The 17,074-nt window shown below is 42.3% G+C and overlaps 1 protein-coding gene across 2 annotated transcripts in view; it reads right to left on the bottom strand.

Moving 5' to 3' along the window:
- phf14 (PHD finger protein 14) overlaps positions 1-16,764 on the bottom strand; it is a 61,139-nt gene extending 44,375 nt beyond the window's left edge. For both annotated transcript variants that reach the window (XM_078080686.1, XM_078080687.1), the window contains exons 1-10: positions 16,636-16,764; positions 15,236-15,346; positions 14,125-14,924; positions 12,998-13,130; positions 7,571-7,730; positions 6,728-6,839; positions 5,093-5,230; positions 2,635-2,781; positions 1,449-1,719; positions 755-861 (exon numbers count right to left, since the gene is read on the bottom strand). In XM_078080686.1, coding sequence (XP_077936812.1) covers positions 755-861; positions 1,449-1,719; positions 2,635-2,781; positions 5,093-5,230; positions 6,728-6,839; positions 7,571-7,730; positions 12,998-13,130; positions 14,125-14,924; positions 15,236-15,346; position 16,636 — 1,980 coding nt within the window. In that variant the 5' untranslated portion in view covers positions 16,637-16,764. The remainder of the gene's footprint in view (positions 1-754; positions 862-1,448; positions 1,720-2,634; positions 2,782-5,092; positions 5,231-6,727; positions 6,840-7,570; positions 7,731-12,997; positions 13,131-14,124; positions 14,925-15,235; positions 15,347-16,635) is intronic.
- Positions 16,765-17,074: the final 310 nt, after the last annotated feature.

The raw sequence follows: 17,074 nt of genomic DNA, 5'->3' as shown, positions 1-17,074 counted from the left end.
GCAGTGCAATTAGCAACACACACTCCATTAATAACGCTTAACACGCATGGCAGACTGAACGCAACATTAACTCCTGTGACTCCTACTCGGCTGCTGTGTTCCCTTCCTCATGTTGACAGATGGAGGGGCAGACTCTTCAGAGGTCACGCAGCACGGTAAGGCCATTTCTAGTGTGGTGATACTAAGCTGAGCTGAACATAGTCCCTAAGAAACCAAGGCTGGTCAAAGAGTTACCAAATGAAGAAGAATTGTGTTTTATAATGGGCCTTTCACCTTGGATCAAGTGGCTGTGCTCCAACGATGAGCCTGGCCACACTTCCTTCTAAGACCCGAATCGACGCAGTGCCCCCCCCCTCTCCCCGAGAAAGTGCGCATCTATCTCCCGGTCGGCAGACTAATCCCCCCCAGACATTGACCACTGCATCGGTCTGACAGTTGGCCATTTGCAAAGCTTCATTGCAAGACATCTGGTTCCGTGAAGGATGAACTTTCACAATTCACAACTTTAGTGATCCCTTAAATCCTTGTTTTTTTGCATTTAAATATATTTTACAGATTTGACTGACTTTAAATATAATAAAGAAACTAAATCAAAGCCCTCTTCAAAATATAAATAACTGAAAATAATGCACCTGAAAGATAACCAAGCAAAATACTTCGAGAAACACATTCTTTTTTTTGAGTCTGCTAATTTTAATACAATATCAAATGTCATGCAGCCGAAACGACACATCCGCTGGGTAGTGTTGCTCACCTTGTTGTACTCCACGTGCAGTTTTTCTTGCTCGCTCTCCAGCTTGTCTTTTAAGTTCTTCTGTTCCGAGATGTTGTCCTGGATCTGGATCATTCGCATGTTCCGCTCTGAATATCAATGGGACAGAAAGTAATCAATATCTTGATCACAATCTATAGATACATAGGAAAAGGCACATGGGAGAGTGCACTGATGGCAGATAGGCTGACGGCTACAGGCTAATGAAGAATGCTCTCAAGGTTACTGGCGTGGCTCCTTACAAATCTGTCATCCCAATCATTTATTTAGGGAGGAAGAAAACACCTCCACACAGAGGACACAATAACTAGAAGTGCCAGGTGGTTTGTTTTGAAGTTGTTAACCAGTCAGTGTACTAAACCCAGTCCTCCTGCCCGTTTATCTAAACTGGGGTTGTAGGAAACGCAATGACGATGTACGAGTACGACAAACCCTCTAAGAAGCCCCAAACTGTCCTTTTAATTAACCATGTATATACTGTAGGGGGATGCACACCTCTTTCATCTTTGTTCAGAATATTATTGTGAGACTGGACTTCATTTAGCACTTTAGATTACAAAATCTATTAGAAGTTGCTTGCTCTAGAATGTTATTGATGCTATAAATTCTTATCCACAAATATGCGAGTCACTTTTCTTCATATTTCACCCTGGACCCTTGCAGAGAGTTTCCTCACCCAGGTAGTAGTTGACAAAGTCCGCTGTGAGGGCGGGCTGCTTGTGCTTCCTGCGTCCGTCCAGGCTGGCGTTAGTATCGGACGTGTCCACGGGGAAGATGTCTGTGCTGATGCCCATCAGCTCAGCTTTCCTCATCAGCTTCCTGATGGCCGAGGCACTCGAGGTCAGGGGTCGCGGCAGCTTCTCCCGGGGGACCCAGGCCTGAGGTCGAGTGTTCCTGGACAGCTCCGCTTTCGCCCTGTACTGCTGCAGGCGGGTAGTGATTCGGGCCTGCGGTAGGATGGGCATATCTTCACATTTGTATCATCTCTTCCAGACCACTTTCTATTGCAATGTCATGAAGTCAAAAAAAACCTGAAGGTGAATTCATGAGACGTTAGGAAGAAGGAACCCAGGTGCTTCGATGATCCGACATATTTCACTAAACTACGGATTAGATGTTGCTCACTTAGGTCTGACATGGAGAGCGTTATGAAGAACATATGTAGTGAGTGGCAGCTTCACTTGTGATGCGTGGGAGAAAAACTGGAGCTCCTTTCATCCTGCTGCTGACACACTTCACGATTAACGCTGACAATTCAGTTGTGCAAAATCAATGAAACTTTTCAATATTTCCTTTCTGAAATAACGTAGGGGCAACGGTTTGCTTTTAGTTTGCTTTCTTAATAGTTAAATATATTGTTATAGGCCGATGTTGTTAGCTTCTTGTTATTGAGACGGTTTGCTATATTCACAGTTGTATTTGATATTATTTTTTTTAATTGTTATTTGTTACATGTTTTGGACTGAATCCTAATAACTGTTAAACCTGTGCAGCCAAAGCATCAATTTTATTTTCACTGACGGCCAAATGCAGCGTCACTTTAAATGCTGCAGCCACAAAGAATTGGTAATGGAGGGTCCTGTGTTGCCTATGTTAATGGAATTGAGAAGGGAAGCAATCAAGTGCCTTTCCTTTGTATTTCCAGAATTCAAACAGCCCTTTTTGTGGTGGCATTCCACTCAGAAGGAAGCTTCCTAAACAAAAATGACTTTGGACCACAGACCTGGTCTCCACCACTCCACAGTGAATGTAAACATCAGCACGCAGTGTGGACTCTGGGATACTCTCCTCGATTTCCTCTCTGTGTGAAGTCCGATGAGCCTTTTTAGATGGAGGAGCTGACATTAATGAATGAGCCTTACCTGGGCTTCCGGCGTGAGCTGTTTCTCTCTCTCCTGCAGAGAGACTTTGCAGTACGACTGTAAGGCAAGATAGTTCTTCCTTTTCCACTTCCTGTCAAAGCGGTCCGCATGCTGTTTGCAATACGCAAAGAACGGATCGGCAATCTCCTGAGGAAACAAACATGTGCATTCACAGTTTTAATCATAGGTAAAGAATGGGAACTTTGTTGTTTAAAGTTTTTTACCACGGTGACCTTTTCAAACGCACTCCTCTTCGTTCCTCACTTAACAACACAAAAGGCAAGTTGTTCTGGCTGCTGGCAACAAGTGGACAACATAGAATATGGATAGAAGCCTTTCAGTGCAACTGAATGGATTAAGGGGTTTTAAGCGGTTTGAATGGATTAAGTAGGATTTTCTTTTACTGACATCAACAGCTCAGCCAAATTGATGATAAGTATCAGAACCCCAGTTCTTGCTGAAATACTTTAAGGTAATCTGCTTCCGCCAAGCAGTTAAGTTGCAATTAAAGTCATGTAAAAAATGTCATCCCACTGAACACCTGTCTGAAAATGTACTTATTGAAGGTGTGCCTGTGGAGTAACTATGTGCTGTGGCCTCATGGACATCACAGAGTACATAACGTGGTGAGTGGGCTGTACTAGGTAGGCACTAAGGATCTCTCATGACTCTCGGTATAAGTCATCCTGTGTAAAACGTAGCCTCAGTAAGGATCAAATGACAGAAAGGAAAGTTACTTAGGGAATTGCAGTTCTATGAATCTTGGACGAGCCAATAAGTGCGACAAACTCCGGGGCTCCGTTCTGCAGGCGTCCTTTTAGACAAGACAATGGCAAGCGCGAGCACCACTCCTACAAGAACCAAACGTAACTCAGTAGAATCTCTGCCCCAAAAACGGTTTGATGTTAAATATGTAACTGCAAAATAGTAAAGTATTTTTGATACCTATGTTTATGCATTTAATCATACTGGGATATTTGCTAAAAGCGATTGGATGACCTAGAATGTTTTGACCAGCCGCCACTGGTAGAGAGTATTAATTATTAATGAGTTAGGTAGAACTAAAAAAATCGGTCTATTAGCTACCCGCTTGTAGCTAATATCCATTAATCAATACCACAACTGACCGACCCACACGGGGTTAGGGATGTACAGAATGTCATCTCTTACATTAAAAGCTTCTATTGAACTTTTTCTTCCAGTACATTTAGACTTTTAGTCTCTGGAGTTATTGGATATGTTGGCATCAAACAAGCACAAAAAACGCTGGAATCTTATTCTACACATCTTATTATACTAAGAATTTGTATAGCTCGACCATTATCTGCAACCGTGCAGAAGTACCAGGTTTCAGTAACTCTTTGTAACAATAACTCACAATAACTTTGTTAAGTGATCATATGGTAGAAATGACATCGTTCTGCTAATTAAAGTACCTAACCTTGACCGTCCAGTGTGATGCTGTAGGACAAGTATGGCGGCAAATCACTGTCAAAATCGAGAGCGCAAATCAGGTTGCTGCGCGCGCGTAAATCCGCGAGCAAATGTCCGTCTCGCGGGAGCAAAAGGTCCGATATTTGCTCGCTCGCAGAACGTGAACTTCCTCGCTCGCGAGGAGAATCGCTGCTCGAAGATGTTTTCTACGCACTCGCTGTTGTTCTTTTTGACAGTAAGGGGGCGGAGCCAGTCACCATGGTATCTCTACATCTACAAACCCCGTCTTTGGATTGGTTGGAGTTATACATTCACACAACTATAGAAGCCCATTTCCGCACTAAAGAAAGGGGATTGAAAGTCGAAATTCTGAAATAAAATGTTGTCCAAACACAAACGACACATCTCTGTAATCCTAGTGGACCGTAGATGACAACCAGCTACAACCATCATTTACCATCATTGCCGGCACATTAAGACCAATGCGTCCAGCTCGCAGACCGTCTGTCTGAATCTGTGAATGTATTGCCAACTTTACCGAACTATGGAGGAGCCTGCGCACATCTTGTCTCATTACTTCGATTTTCCAAAAGTCGATCCGTATTGAAAAATATTCACAGATTCGGACTTTATTTTACCAATACGGACCGGTCTGCGATTGGTCACATTGGTCTTAATGTGCGGCCAAAGTGCCAAGAGCAGGGCTGGTCTTTACATAGGTCTTTACATACATTTGAATATTACATTAACGTGATTGGTTGTTGGGATAGTTGCATAGAGCATGCATCACATTACAGGTCATTTATCAAAGCGACTTACATTGCATTTTTAACCCATGGCTTTTTAAATTTTTGCCCGGGGAGCAATTAGAGGATAGGTGTCTTGCTCAGGGATCCTTCGACATGGGACATGGGGCAGCCGGTACTCGAACCACTAACCTTGCGGTTCCCAGCGCACCCTCTTTACCCCTGCGCCACAACGACCCACAATTTTTCACAATTTCACTCTTGAATGAAGCACTCACCTCCTCTGCTGCGGCCTCAGACAGCAGCCCCTCTCTCTGTGCACAGGTGACATGGAAATAAGAACGGCACATTCCTGCATCACAGCTGATGCACACGCCGGTTCGGGCAAAGCGGGCGTCCTCACAGAAGCTGCACTCCTGAATGTAATAACAGGGAGAGTGTGACTATTGTTACCAATAGGCCTTTTCCACATTAACATGCAAATCATGAAATCATTTTAGCTGCTCTGATTTCAGGCTCACCATCACTCACTTGGAATGCACAGAGGCATTGTGAGTTACCAGTAGAACAGAGCATCCACCTGCAGTGACCAGTCTGAAAGTCCTTTGTGAGAAAGGCCTAACTTACACCTACTGACGAGTCTAATGTCATTTTCTGTGAGACAACCATCTGCAGCGCTTCCAATTCCACAGATATTTCTCCAGCTAAATGACAGCTCCTGGCTTCCACATAAAGTGACATTTCAACTGCTTGCTTCTTTTACTCTTCACCTGACACTTCAACTTAATCTCATTCTTTCAACAAGGGTTTTTCGCCATAAGGAAGCAAATTTCAGTCAACGCGATGAAAAGGAATAGATCCTGTAAGCCAGCGAAGTGTGGGCCGCGGACTGCAGGTGGGCCACGAGAGGTCATTTACAATAAATAAATAAAATGTTTTTAATTTATTTTCCTGTGGACTGCAGGTGGGCCACGAGAGGTCATTTACAATAAATAAATAAAATGTTTTTAATTTATTTTCAATTTTGAAAAGTTTGAAATTAATATAAAAATATTCATGATTTAAATTACGATTGATAACTGACAAGATACAAAATGCACATCTTTTTCTCAGTTTAGGTATTATTTGAACAATTCTAGCGGCACATTAGTTATGTGAAACATTAATTGATGAAGCACAAACAATTTAAACAAACAGATTAATAAAACAATAAGGCTCTTGCTCGAAACGGCTGCTCTTGTCCGCCTGCCGTTATTCAACAAAAGGCGCCGCCAAACAAAACAATGTCAAATGGGGCGCCCTCTTATAGTATTAAAGTAAATATATATGAGCTCCGGAGAAAATGGTATAAAAAACATACCTTGTCGGTTAATACATTTTTAATTGGTCAAATTCTTAAGGTCATTTAATCATCCTTAGTTTATGTTTTGATCAGATTTGTGATTAAAGGTTTGGGTGGGCCGCAAAAGATTTTCAGATTTCAAATTGGGCATTCTTGAGTTTGGGAACCGCTGCTGTAAGCCATTATGATGATAAACTCAATGAAACTAGTCATGTCTCAAAATATTGACTTAAGAATCTCAAAATAATAAGCTTTATCCAACTAATAACCTAATACCTCAGTCCTAGCTCAGTACATCAAAATAATCACATAGTAGCTACAACTTACAACAATGCTATATCTACACAATAAATCTGTCTTTTAAGCAAAAATAGGCTTCCATACCTGAGGCTTTCATTAATGAAAATGTACAAGTTGTACTTCTAGTTGACGAAGCAGGAATAATGAAATAGAATCAATATATATTTTTATATACATTCATGATGTAATCAAAAGGTGGCCCCTGCAGGATGTGGCACATGTGACATACACATTAATTTACAATCCCACCATAAGTAAAAGGAGTACTTGCCTTGGCCCCATATTTTGAGTAATTCATCTCTGTGAGCGTTACCGGTCGCAGCTTATCGATGTCTCCAAATGCTACTCCGGGGACATAAAGTGCACAGACCACATGCACCCACCTATAAAAAAGAAAGAAAGAAACCAATAGCTTGATGAACTGGTTTGTTGAAGGTTAACAGAAAGAGCACTACAACACATTAGTTTGGAAACCTTGCACTGTCCTAGTAGAAAGGTGACATTTAGAATGAATTGATTTGAGTGATTTTAAGCATCACCATCACATTGATTTATATCTATGACAGTGGTTATTTTTTGCATTTAGTACAGTGGATTGCTGCAGAAAACGAGGAACTTTGTTTGTCAAAAATGGCTGCAGTTAGTTCTCAGACACTTCAAAAAGAAATGGTTTCGTAAATGTATGTGGCCCCAGACTCGAGCTGTGCTTTGGTGTGACACAATTTCAAATGCGGACTTTAGGGAAGAGAATCCGAAGTCCAATATAAAGATATCCATCTCTAGCAAGCAACCGCTTCACAGTTTAATTTGCTGTGTTTTTCATGCTCTAGTGAAGTAGTAAATTCGGGTGCAGCCTAGCTGAGGAGCACTATCAGCGATAACGTGGCTGAAGTCTCCACGCTTCACATAACACACTCTTTTCTCGCACTCCCTTTCTTTCTGTATCTCTTCTCCTCCCTCCATCCGCCTCTCTCATTCCTCTGCCAGTTCTCTCTCTCGCCTCCTTTATCCAACTTTCCTCCAATGCAGACAACACTGTGTGCACCATTCAGATTGAACATAAGTTGCCTCAGGTCAGGTCATTGGGCGTTGTTTGCCTCTCGTTGTATCCCACCTTCCGGCGTCCGTCTCTTTGAAGATGCCGTCCTGGTTGGGGCACAGCTCACAGCTTGGAGTCACTCCGTTCTTGCAGGCGTCACAGAACCAAGGCTCTGTGGAGTTCTCCGAGGCTGAGCTCATGATGGAGTCGCTCTCGCCGTCCACACCGTAACATCCTGGAAACACAGAGAGAGGCCGGCGGAATGGCATTATTGTGTTGCTATTAACTTCACCAGGAAAAGGTAGAGGAAAATCAGCATTATGAGTGGACCGTTCACATCCCTTATTTTTTTTAATCTATTATCTATGAAGGTCTTTACATTTACTCTGCTTTTCCAATCCTTTGGACTCTGGTGAAAATAAACAATCCATTCTATACAAGTGAAGTGAGTGAACAGTATTAACGATAGTCTGAGCAAAATAAGCCAATCTGAAGGCTCACAGCCTTTACAACCTCTCCTCCCATTCATGGTTTAATAAATTAATATGGTGAGTACAAATAGATAACCAGACATGATGACCACGTGTACAGAATAAGAACTGGGTGGTAATAAAGTGCAAATTCAGATAACTAAAATATAATGTGCAAAAAATGTTGTTTTCTCTATTACAATTTGCATGAACCAGGGAAAATGATAAACATCCAAGAAACCTGTGCAGTCTCGAGTGTTGTCATTCGTCAATTCACAATCCATCAATCATCAAATGGAAAGAGATAGCGTGGACTTTCTCCCTGCTCTGCAGTAGCTTAGTAGTTTTGCCCTTGACTGAGGAAAGAAGTAAAAGTACACAACAATGGAAGGCAAATGCAGTCTCTGTTGGACGCTCATTGATCTCCCCCTTTGTGTTTTAAACTATAAATGCAGAAGGAACGCTTTTGTCATGTGCTGCTCCGAGGGTTTATCCAGCCAGCTGCTACATTGTTTAACTATAATGTGTATTCTCTCTTAAACTGATTCTAATTATCCGACATGATACAACTATGACGGTATACTACATGTAACCCTGTGGTTTCTGTTGTAACACTTTGGGAATCAAGTAGAAGACAAAAAGTAACAAATAGAAAAAAATAAATTGACCTTGTTTGCTCTGAGCTGTCAATCTGCTAGAACACAAATTGAACATTTGATATTAAAAAGTGCCCCAGAGAAGTACGAAGAAGCCAAGCGAAAGAATTTTAATGTTGTCCTCTTAATTTTCCGAGGTTGCCTAAACAATTACTTGGCTGATGTGGTTTCTATGGCAGCTATTACACCAGGCAGACGTGCTCTTCACTACCAATGAGGCCAGCAATCAGTACCCTGCCTCCACTGGGGAGATAACACTCAAACTCCTAATTCATTCAACCAGCCTTCAGGCTTTTTGAGCAATAGGAAAGACTCACAAATCAAAAGCTCATGTTCTGCATGCCCGTCCCCGTGTGCCGCACTGGGGAGCCATCGAAAGCAAACACAGGGGCGGACAGAGTTGTTGATTCAGCTCCACGCTTTGTTTGGTGGGCGCACGTCCTTTTATGATTGCGAGGACCTTTGCCGCCAGTCCGTTGAATCACTAATTCTTAATTCCGCTACTCAGAGGCCGGCAGGTCATATCTTCAACTCATTTATTTTTCTCAAAGAAAGGTATCACTGCAGTAACTTCATCCTCACTGATTGGGCTTTGAACCGTGGCACTGGGGGTTGTGAAGGACCACCATGCTGGTTTAACCGACTTATGGCTGAACTGTGGCACAAATCTTCGGTGTTCCTTTTGAACTGAGATACAAAGCTCAGACTGCTAAGCCACGGTTTGCTGGCTAATATGAGCTAAGCTGACAAAAAGTGATGACGACAGGATATCTTCATAATCCCTGAAGGAAAGATTATCCTTGTCAGGAATGATGAGCTTGGCAGGAAAAAGAAATGGGGTGCAAGGTAGAGTTGACGGAACCAAGAACGGCGCTTTAAACTGCATTGAGATTTAATAGAAATAACTGTTTGCTTGCCTTTTACAAAAGCTCTCTTAACGTGGACTCATCCAGCAGTGAGAATGAGTAGAACGAGAGTGAACCCATGGCTGGGTTTTCCTTGGTGATGGCTGCAGGCTCTCCTAATTATCAATCCATCTACACACCATCACATGTGAGTTCACGATCAAGAGAATAAAGGGAATGTAAATGATTGTGCAAACATCTCCTTGTAGGGTACAATGGTCACGGAAACTATGTGCTTTCTATGTCAAAGCCCTCATTGTCACAGGCTCTCTCCCAACAAGTGCTGCCGAAATCAAGTGCTTCTAGGGTAGGATCATAGGACAAAGTTACTCTAGCATATTCTTAAAAAGAATCTCTGCATGACAGGTTTATGAAATTGCATAAATTGGGTATGAGTGGATCTAATCAACCTAATTGTTTTCATGTGGGACAATTTTTAGGTAGATAAGACAATAAAAGGGATTTAGGGGCCAAAGTCTGATTGCAGAAAAATGCAATGACTTCAAGCTTCCTTAAAATGCCCACTGTTCAAAAAGGGTCAATGACAAAGAGAGCTGGAGTAAAAGAGGTTTTATGTAATATGTGACCACGTGGTTCATTTTGATTAATTTTCTGGAACCAGAGTAGCAAGTTATGTGCAACGAGGGAGCTAGCAGCCCAGTTAGCCAGCTTGCTAACTAGCCTGGTTACAAAATATTAACATTGTTTGGTTGCCACTTATACGTGTCATTCCGTGTCCCTCTAGGGAAGGAAAAGCTAGTTACCAAGTCAACTACCAACTTAACCACCAATATAACTAGCCAGCCATCTGTCTCCAGAGGGGGGATCTGCAAAAACACAACATTGAGTCTTTGTCTATTCCTACCAATTATTTTGGCAAGATATATTGATTTGCCAAAATTCCTAGTTTCCATATAAATGGTAGCGTGTTGTTTTTAATGCGCCCAAACATTGAGAAGCATCCGGAAAATCCTATTCATTTAAGTTGGAGTACTATATCTAGTATGTTCTAAATCATTTGTGTAGTTAGTGTAATTTCTAAGAATATTCCTGATGTTTTGTGTGCGTATCCAAAGCCTGATGCATGTCATTCCTCCATGTTCAAGGAAACCATGTAATGAGAGAGATTTTTCACCGGTTATACAGATGTTTAAGGCATGTGGTTTAGCGCCACACACACAAAATTGCAATGACAAAAACATACCAAATCCATTGGTACCACTTCTTCTAAACAAATAAGGTGGCGTGTGGCAATAACTGTATTTACAATACAATGATTTAATACATAATATAAAATCAACATCACATTCACTGGATCACAAAAACATTCTAATGTATTCTTAACATCAACCTTTTGTAGAGTAACCGGTCCTAGATAAGTGTGTTGGCCCGAATAAGAATAAGTCACAAGCGTAAGACATTAATACGGGACAGAAGGGGCTTGTCTGACATTTGCAGTCAAATATAAATAAATGAAATGGGAGATGGTCTGTGTCATCTGGTGACAACGACTTGCTCTGTGGAGCTCTGCTCATTCCAGCTTCTCATCTCTCGCCCAGGTCGTGTGCGCCTACCTCTCATGTCAGCCTCTCTCCTCGTCTGAGAGGCAGCAATGGTGTCCGGACACCAGAACAAAGCGAGGCAGTGAAGTCGAGCAGCAGGACCGACTTGCATGAGCTCCAGATACAGACAGCTCATCCGTCATCTCTGGCGCAGAGTCGGTCCTCGTTTCACCTTGTGTTAACCTTAAACACGCTACACTGTGATCTCCAACAATGAGTAAACCGGTTATGAGCACACCTTCATCTCCGGCATCTCCACCATTACTTATCCAGCTAGAAAATAAAGCTGTCATGATTGCTGTATCAATCATTTTGATTAATGGTTAACTGATTATTACTAAGTTGACTGTGTGGGGGTAAAAGTTACCTTTGCGGTAATGAGAGTGAAACCAATAACCAACCTGTTACAATTAAAAAAGATATATATATCGGAGGAATTTAACATGTCATCTTAAACAAACTTTCATTAAGAAAATGATTATTTTAATTCATTATGTAGCACTTTTACTCATCAGCCAGTCGTTGGTCAACCTCAGAGTGCATCAGCACTACTACACCTTATAAAACATTTTTAGCCTTGTTCTCTCTTACGACCTCAGAGTTACTCTCACCCGCACCTGGAGCCCTTCCTCAGGTGAGCTACACCAGGACAAGGCTTGCCACGGTAGTCAGGTTATCACTGTAACAGGACACAGCGGTTAAACCACTTGTTTTATATCTTTTATAGAAATGTAACTTATTTAAGGGCTTTTCGACGATTTACCAATGAAGGCATCCGCTCTGTACTAAGCAGCAGGGGACCGATGTCACTCAAAGCCCAAAAGGTTTACCGGTAGTATCAGCGACCAAATCCAGAGCTCAAACATATTGTTCTTCATTCCTCATAAAAAGGCCAGATTCTGTACTACTGGACTACACCTCCAGCAGCACAATAGTAGACATGAAGTCATGTGCGGATTGCCAGGATTCACTGCTCATGCCCTTGGATAGGGAGATAGGAGCTCCCTCCTTCTCTCAAGCAGCTACTGCGCACCAGTTATTCTCTCGTCTGTGTCTTTTTCAGGGAGATTAAAACGTGTCTCAGAGGAACCCAGCGAACAAGATAAACTTAAGAGCTGCTCCTAATATCTACTGTCTGCCTGTGGAGAATTGGTGATTAGGATGTTTCCCACCCAACGAAGACACTTCCACAGCGTCCGAGTGTGCTATGTGGTGTGTTTTGCATGCGATGAAATTATAACCAAAGATGACCAATTCATGAAAATGTAGTGTTTCACGTAACTTTGTACATTACAGAGTCGTAGGTCAGGATATCATATATACAATATGAGAATTTAGCAAAGCCGTAGACCATGAAATGATACTGTCCTGTTCAGCAGGCTTAATCTGGGGGACCTCTGCCCCCCAAAAGACATGCAGCTCTGCATGCACGACCATGGTTATATGCAGGATAGATTTTCATATATGTGGCCTGTTTGTTTTTTGTTATTATTCTTTATTCTTCATAAAAGATGGTCACAGCTTTTTAGAGCTTTTGACCCAAAGACGCAAATCTTCACATTCGACATGGCTGGAATTCGTGATCAGTGACTTAAATCAATTCATTATCTGTCAAGTGAGAGTTGATTTAATAATACCACTATCCAATTCAATGCATACTAATAATTTCATCAGTTAAGTCAATTGATATTATTGTTCAAATAGTAGTAATTCTTTTTTCCAATTCCATATAGAGGAGCTAAATTATTGTTTGATAGATCTTTTCTGTTCAAATGAAAGACAACAGCTTTTCTCAGTCTGCCTCGCTTTGACTTGTGGATTTAGATTAGTACAGCACGGGGACATACAGGTAGAACAGATGACCCGAGGAGTCATTGATCCTGTTTTGGTCAGTGACTCAGCAGCCTACCTTCGTGCACAGTAACCCCACAGTTGTCACACTGGATGATCTCATCTGCATCCTCGCTGTTGTCTCCCAGACACACGCAGCAGATGAGGATGTGCTGCGTGTTCCAGGTCTGGGACCGCTCCAGCAATGCATCCTGGGGAATCAGGAAATAGACACAGTAAAGCCACTTATGTACCCCCCCCCTCCTCTTATCTGACCAGAGATCCCGTCACTGACTGTTAGTAAATCCCACATACAATGCTCGTGGACGCTGTGCTGAGTAGATAACAAGAGAGGCAGAAATCACGCCGATACCATCGAAACCTCTCATTGGATTATACGGTGACTTAGTGGCTCATATTGTTGTTTGGCGTTACGGACTATCGTACAGAGAAAGTAGCAGAAGGTGCAGGCCAAATATGCAGCTCATCTGCAGAGGTTACATAACTGCGTTAAAGCTCAGTGGCTCAGCATTGGAGTGTTTGGAGTCTGAGCACAACGTTTGTCCACCACCATGTAGAAATAACACAATTGACTTATATCATTCACTACCGTATCATAAGGGTTACAAACAAGCAGCAACCATTGTTAAGAAACTTACACCCTCCAGTCATTACGTTCAAAGCTTCCATCAAGTGTTTTTTTAAATATACTTGTCAACTTTTTAGACGTAAAGCAAAAACAAAGCTAAAGTAACAATCTCCCAAGTCCTCAGTTTGGGAAGGTTGGATAAAAAAGATACGGCTGATACGGACTGATGCTTGTGTTCTTCATGCTTTAGACTCTTCACTCAGAAATACCATTTTCCATCTATGGTTTCAAATCCCCAAAACATAGTGATACATTTAATCAATTATCTAAATTGTAATAAACTGGACTAATCAATAATCACTGCAGCTCTAATTGAGACTGGCTAGAAGAAGATGTGGGCTGCATGGTGCTACAGGCTGATATGTTGATAGAAGTCAATCATATACTTGGGACGTTAAATTGTAATCATTTGTAGGCTGTATGCGACTTATTCGATATGCAAGTCCATTTTATTTTAGTGCACTGCACATGGAAGGAATGATACATGACTATAGACATATGATTTAGAAACTAAATATGTCTTGAAAGTATGAAATATGCACAATATCATTTGTCACCTCATTGCCCTTTCCTTGGGACATGCTGTCATTCGTCAGCTCTTCATAAAAAGCGTTGGTGCTCTTAGTCTTCTTCTTGGGCTTTTTCACATCTTTGTCACTCTCACTGCTACTGTTGTTGTTGTTGTTGTTGTTGTTGGTGGGGGTGGTGGTAGTGTTGGTGGTGGTGGCGTCATCCCCGTCCTCCTTGTCATCATCTTCATCTTCGTCGTCGTCGTTGTCATCGTCCTCATCGTTATCATCGTCCTCATCATCCTCACTGGCGCTGCCGCTGCCCCCGTCCTCCTCCTCCTCGGCACCTTCTTTCTGACCGCCGGCTTTGCCTTTTTTCTTCCCTGCCACGGGTCTCCAGTCGTTGTCGTCTTCGCTGTCGTAGTCGTCCATCTCGTTCAGTTCTTCCATCGTAGTGAAGTCCAGAAGGGGCCGATTCCTCCGGAAATTCCATTTCTTGGGCTCGGCCTGAGGCTCCTCAGTATTCACGCTGCCACACGTGGACGTCGAGGTGGATTCCGTGCAGGCCCCCGCGGCTGGTTCAGACTCTGACACCTTTTTGCTCCTGCGTCGTCCTTTGGGGGGTTCAGCGGCAGGGGTGTCTTTGGTGGAGCTGTCCGAGGACGCCTGCTCTTTGGTTTTCCTTTCGTCTTCCGTCAGGTTGTCCTCGGCAGCGAGGTCTTTGGCCTCGTCTTCGTCGATGCCGTTGTCTGCAGAAACGGCGTTGTTGTTGTCCTCATCGGTCCCTGAACCCGCAGCACTGGCTTTGGAGCCTTCCTCGTCGCTGTTGTTGCCCGTGCCGTCCGATCCTGTCGGGACACAGAAATATGACACCTTAATCAGAGGAGTGAACCACCACACAATGACACAAAACAAGACATTTCAAGATGTCACTTCAGGCTTTGGGAGATTGTGAGGGGTATTTAGAATAGAATACTTCAAGACGGTGACTTCAAAATAATAAAAAAATGACTTATTGCAGTCCAGTGGCAGTGGTTCCAGATCCTTGAATGAGGATTCCAAAGATGAGGGCTCACAATACGGTCCTACTGAAGCCTCTTTTGAAGGTCTTTAATAAAAAAAACGTTACCTTTAAATATCACAAAAAGACTGTGCTTACCTGAAGCATCTCCCACTTCAAAGTCACTGTCGTCAGAGCTGTCATAGTCCAAGGCATCGAGGAGGGAGGCAGCGAGGGGCTTCACCTGCCGGCGCTTCACACTGCGGTCCACTACAGGACAACAACACACGAGGAAACACTTTTGAGTGGGCCAGTATCTGGAGAGGACCTGAGGAAACCTCTAATTAAAATGTTTGTTGCCTGAAGCAACTCCCACACAGATCAGATGAATGACAATAAAAAACAGGGGAAGAAAGGGAGATGAATCAAAGGAATTTCAGTTGTGTCCTCCTCTTTAAATCTATCTATGCGGTGTGAAGAGTACTAAAAGAATCTGCTAGGTTGCGATGAGCGATTTAGATTTAAACCATTTCAGAACTTTGTCATTGCTTTTTTGATTAAGCGATCAAGTAACACAATTAACTAAGACAGATTCTCCATGGGAGTTATAGTGCGGTATGGGAGTAGATGCGCGTGCTTGTGCTGTGACAGTTTGAAAAATAAGGTTGTTCAGTTTTGCAGTTGTTAAACGCTGCCTTTGTTTACATCAATTCAGTTCGATTCAAGAATTCATGATTATGTTTTTTTTTTATTGAATTACTTTTTGGGTCACCAAAAACCACCGTTTTGGGTGGTTTGAGGGGGTTCTGGTTCCGTTCCTCCTCGTAGGAGAACGCCTCCCGCCTGATGTTTGTTTACATTTTCCAGACCTTTGAATGGACTTCTAATAAGGCAGTGAAAACATAATTGCGATACACAGGTTGAATTGGCTTTAGGTAGCTGTCATTACGGACAACTCTAATGCTAATAATTCGGACAAATATCATTCGTGAACATCACGTGCGCACCTAGTTAGCTGTTAGCAAGTAATAGCAGACAAAGAGCACCGCTAGCCGAAAAGCTTCAAAAGTCCTGCTCGTTGAGCTCATAGTAAATCCGACAGGTTTCTGCGTACACAGACATTTTGCGGAAAGACCTCACTGACACATTTATCGCAAGCTGTGTCGCATCCCGAAATCATAGTTATCCCAGTAAAGTAACTGACTAGCTAAAGGTGCATTAGCTAACTAGCATTAGCAGTGGCCATTCGCGTTAAATTACGGCGTTGTGCACTCCTGTTAGCTTTTCGCAGATCTGGGTGTGCAAAACTCATTGAATATTCTGGTTGCTCCAAACAGTAAAATACCCAGCCAAGTGCTAAACTTTAAACAAAATGACAGATTAGCATTGTTAGCAGTACCAAGTGCTAGCCACAAAGCACAGCTGGGATAGCTTAGCAGGCTACCTGACAACTGGGAGTTCAAATAACGTGGTTAAATCGGAGCCCTAGCTAATCGTTAACTTCATAAAACCTTCCCGAATCTCCGAGGGAAATGACAAAGTGGAAAAAAAACACTCACTTTGTAGTTGGTATTTACTACAAGGAACAAGGCCGGTTTCCCTTTAGCAGCATGTTATGTGGACAATGAAAAACACAGCTGTGACGTTTTCACGACTGGGGGATGTTGCCATGGGGACACATATGGTACAGATAGGAGCATAGGCATATATATGTATATATATATAATATATATATTTATATATCTCTGATGTAGCCATCCTCCCCATATATATAATATATATATATATATAAATATATATGGGGAGGATGGCTACATCAGAATCAGCTTTCTTGTCCATGTATGCTTAAGCACACATTACATTTTACTCCAGTTTTTCCTTTGCTCTTTACTGTATTTTTGTCTGTCGACAGTCTTTTTATCCAAATGAACAAAATAATTAAACACATATAAACACAAAAAGTAAAGACATGTGAGGGTATGAACATTTAACAACTAT

The sequence above is a fragment of the Gasterosteus aculeatus genome, chromosome 10 (genome assembly GCF_964276395.1).
Source record: "Gasterosteus aculeatus chromosome 10, fGasAcu3.hap1.1, whole genome shotgun sequence".
Classification (NCBI taxonomy): Eukaryota; Metazoa; Chordata; class Actinopteri; order Perciformes; family Gasterosteidae; genus Gasterosteus; species Gasterosteus aculeatus.
The sequence above is the reverse complement of the archived record's forward strand: the minus strand, read 5'-3'. Positions and strand labels throughout refer to the sequence as shown.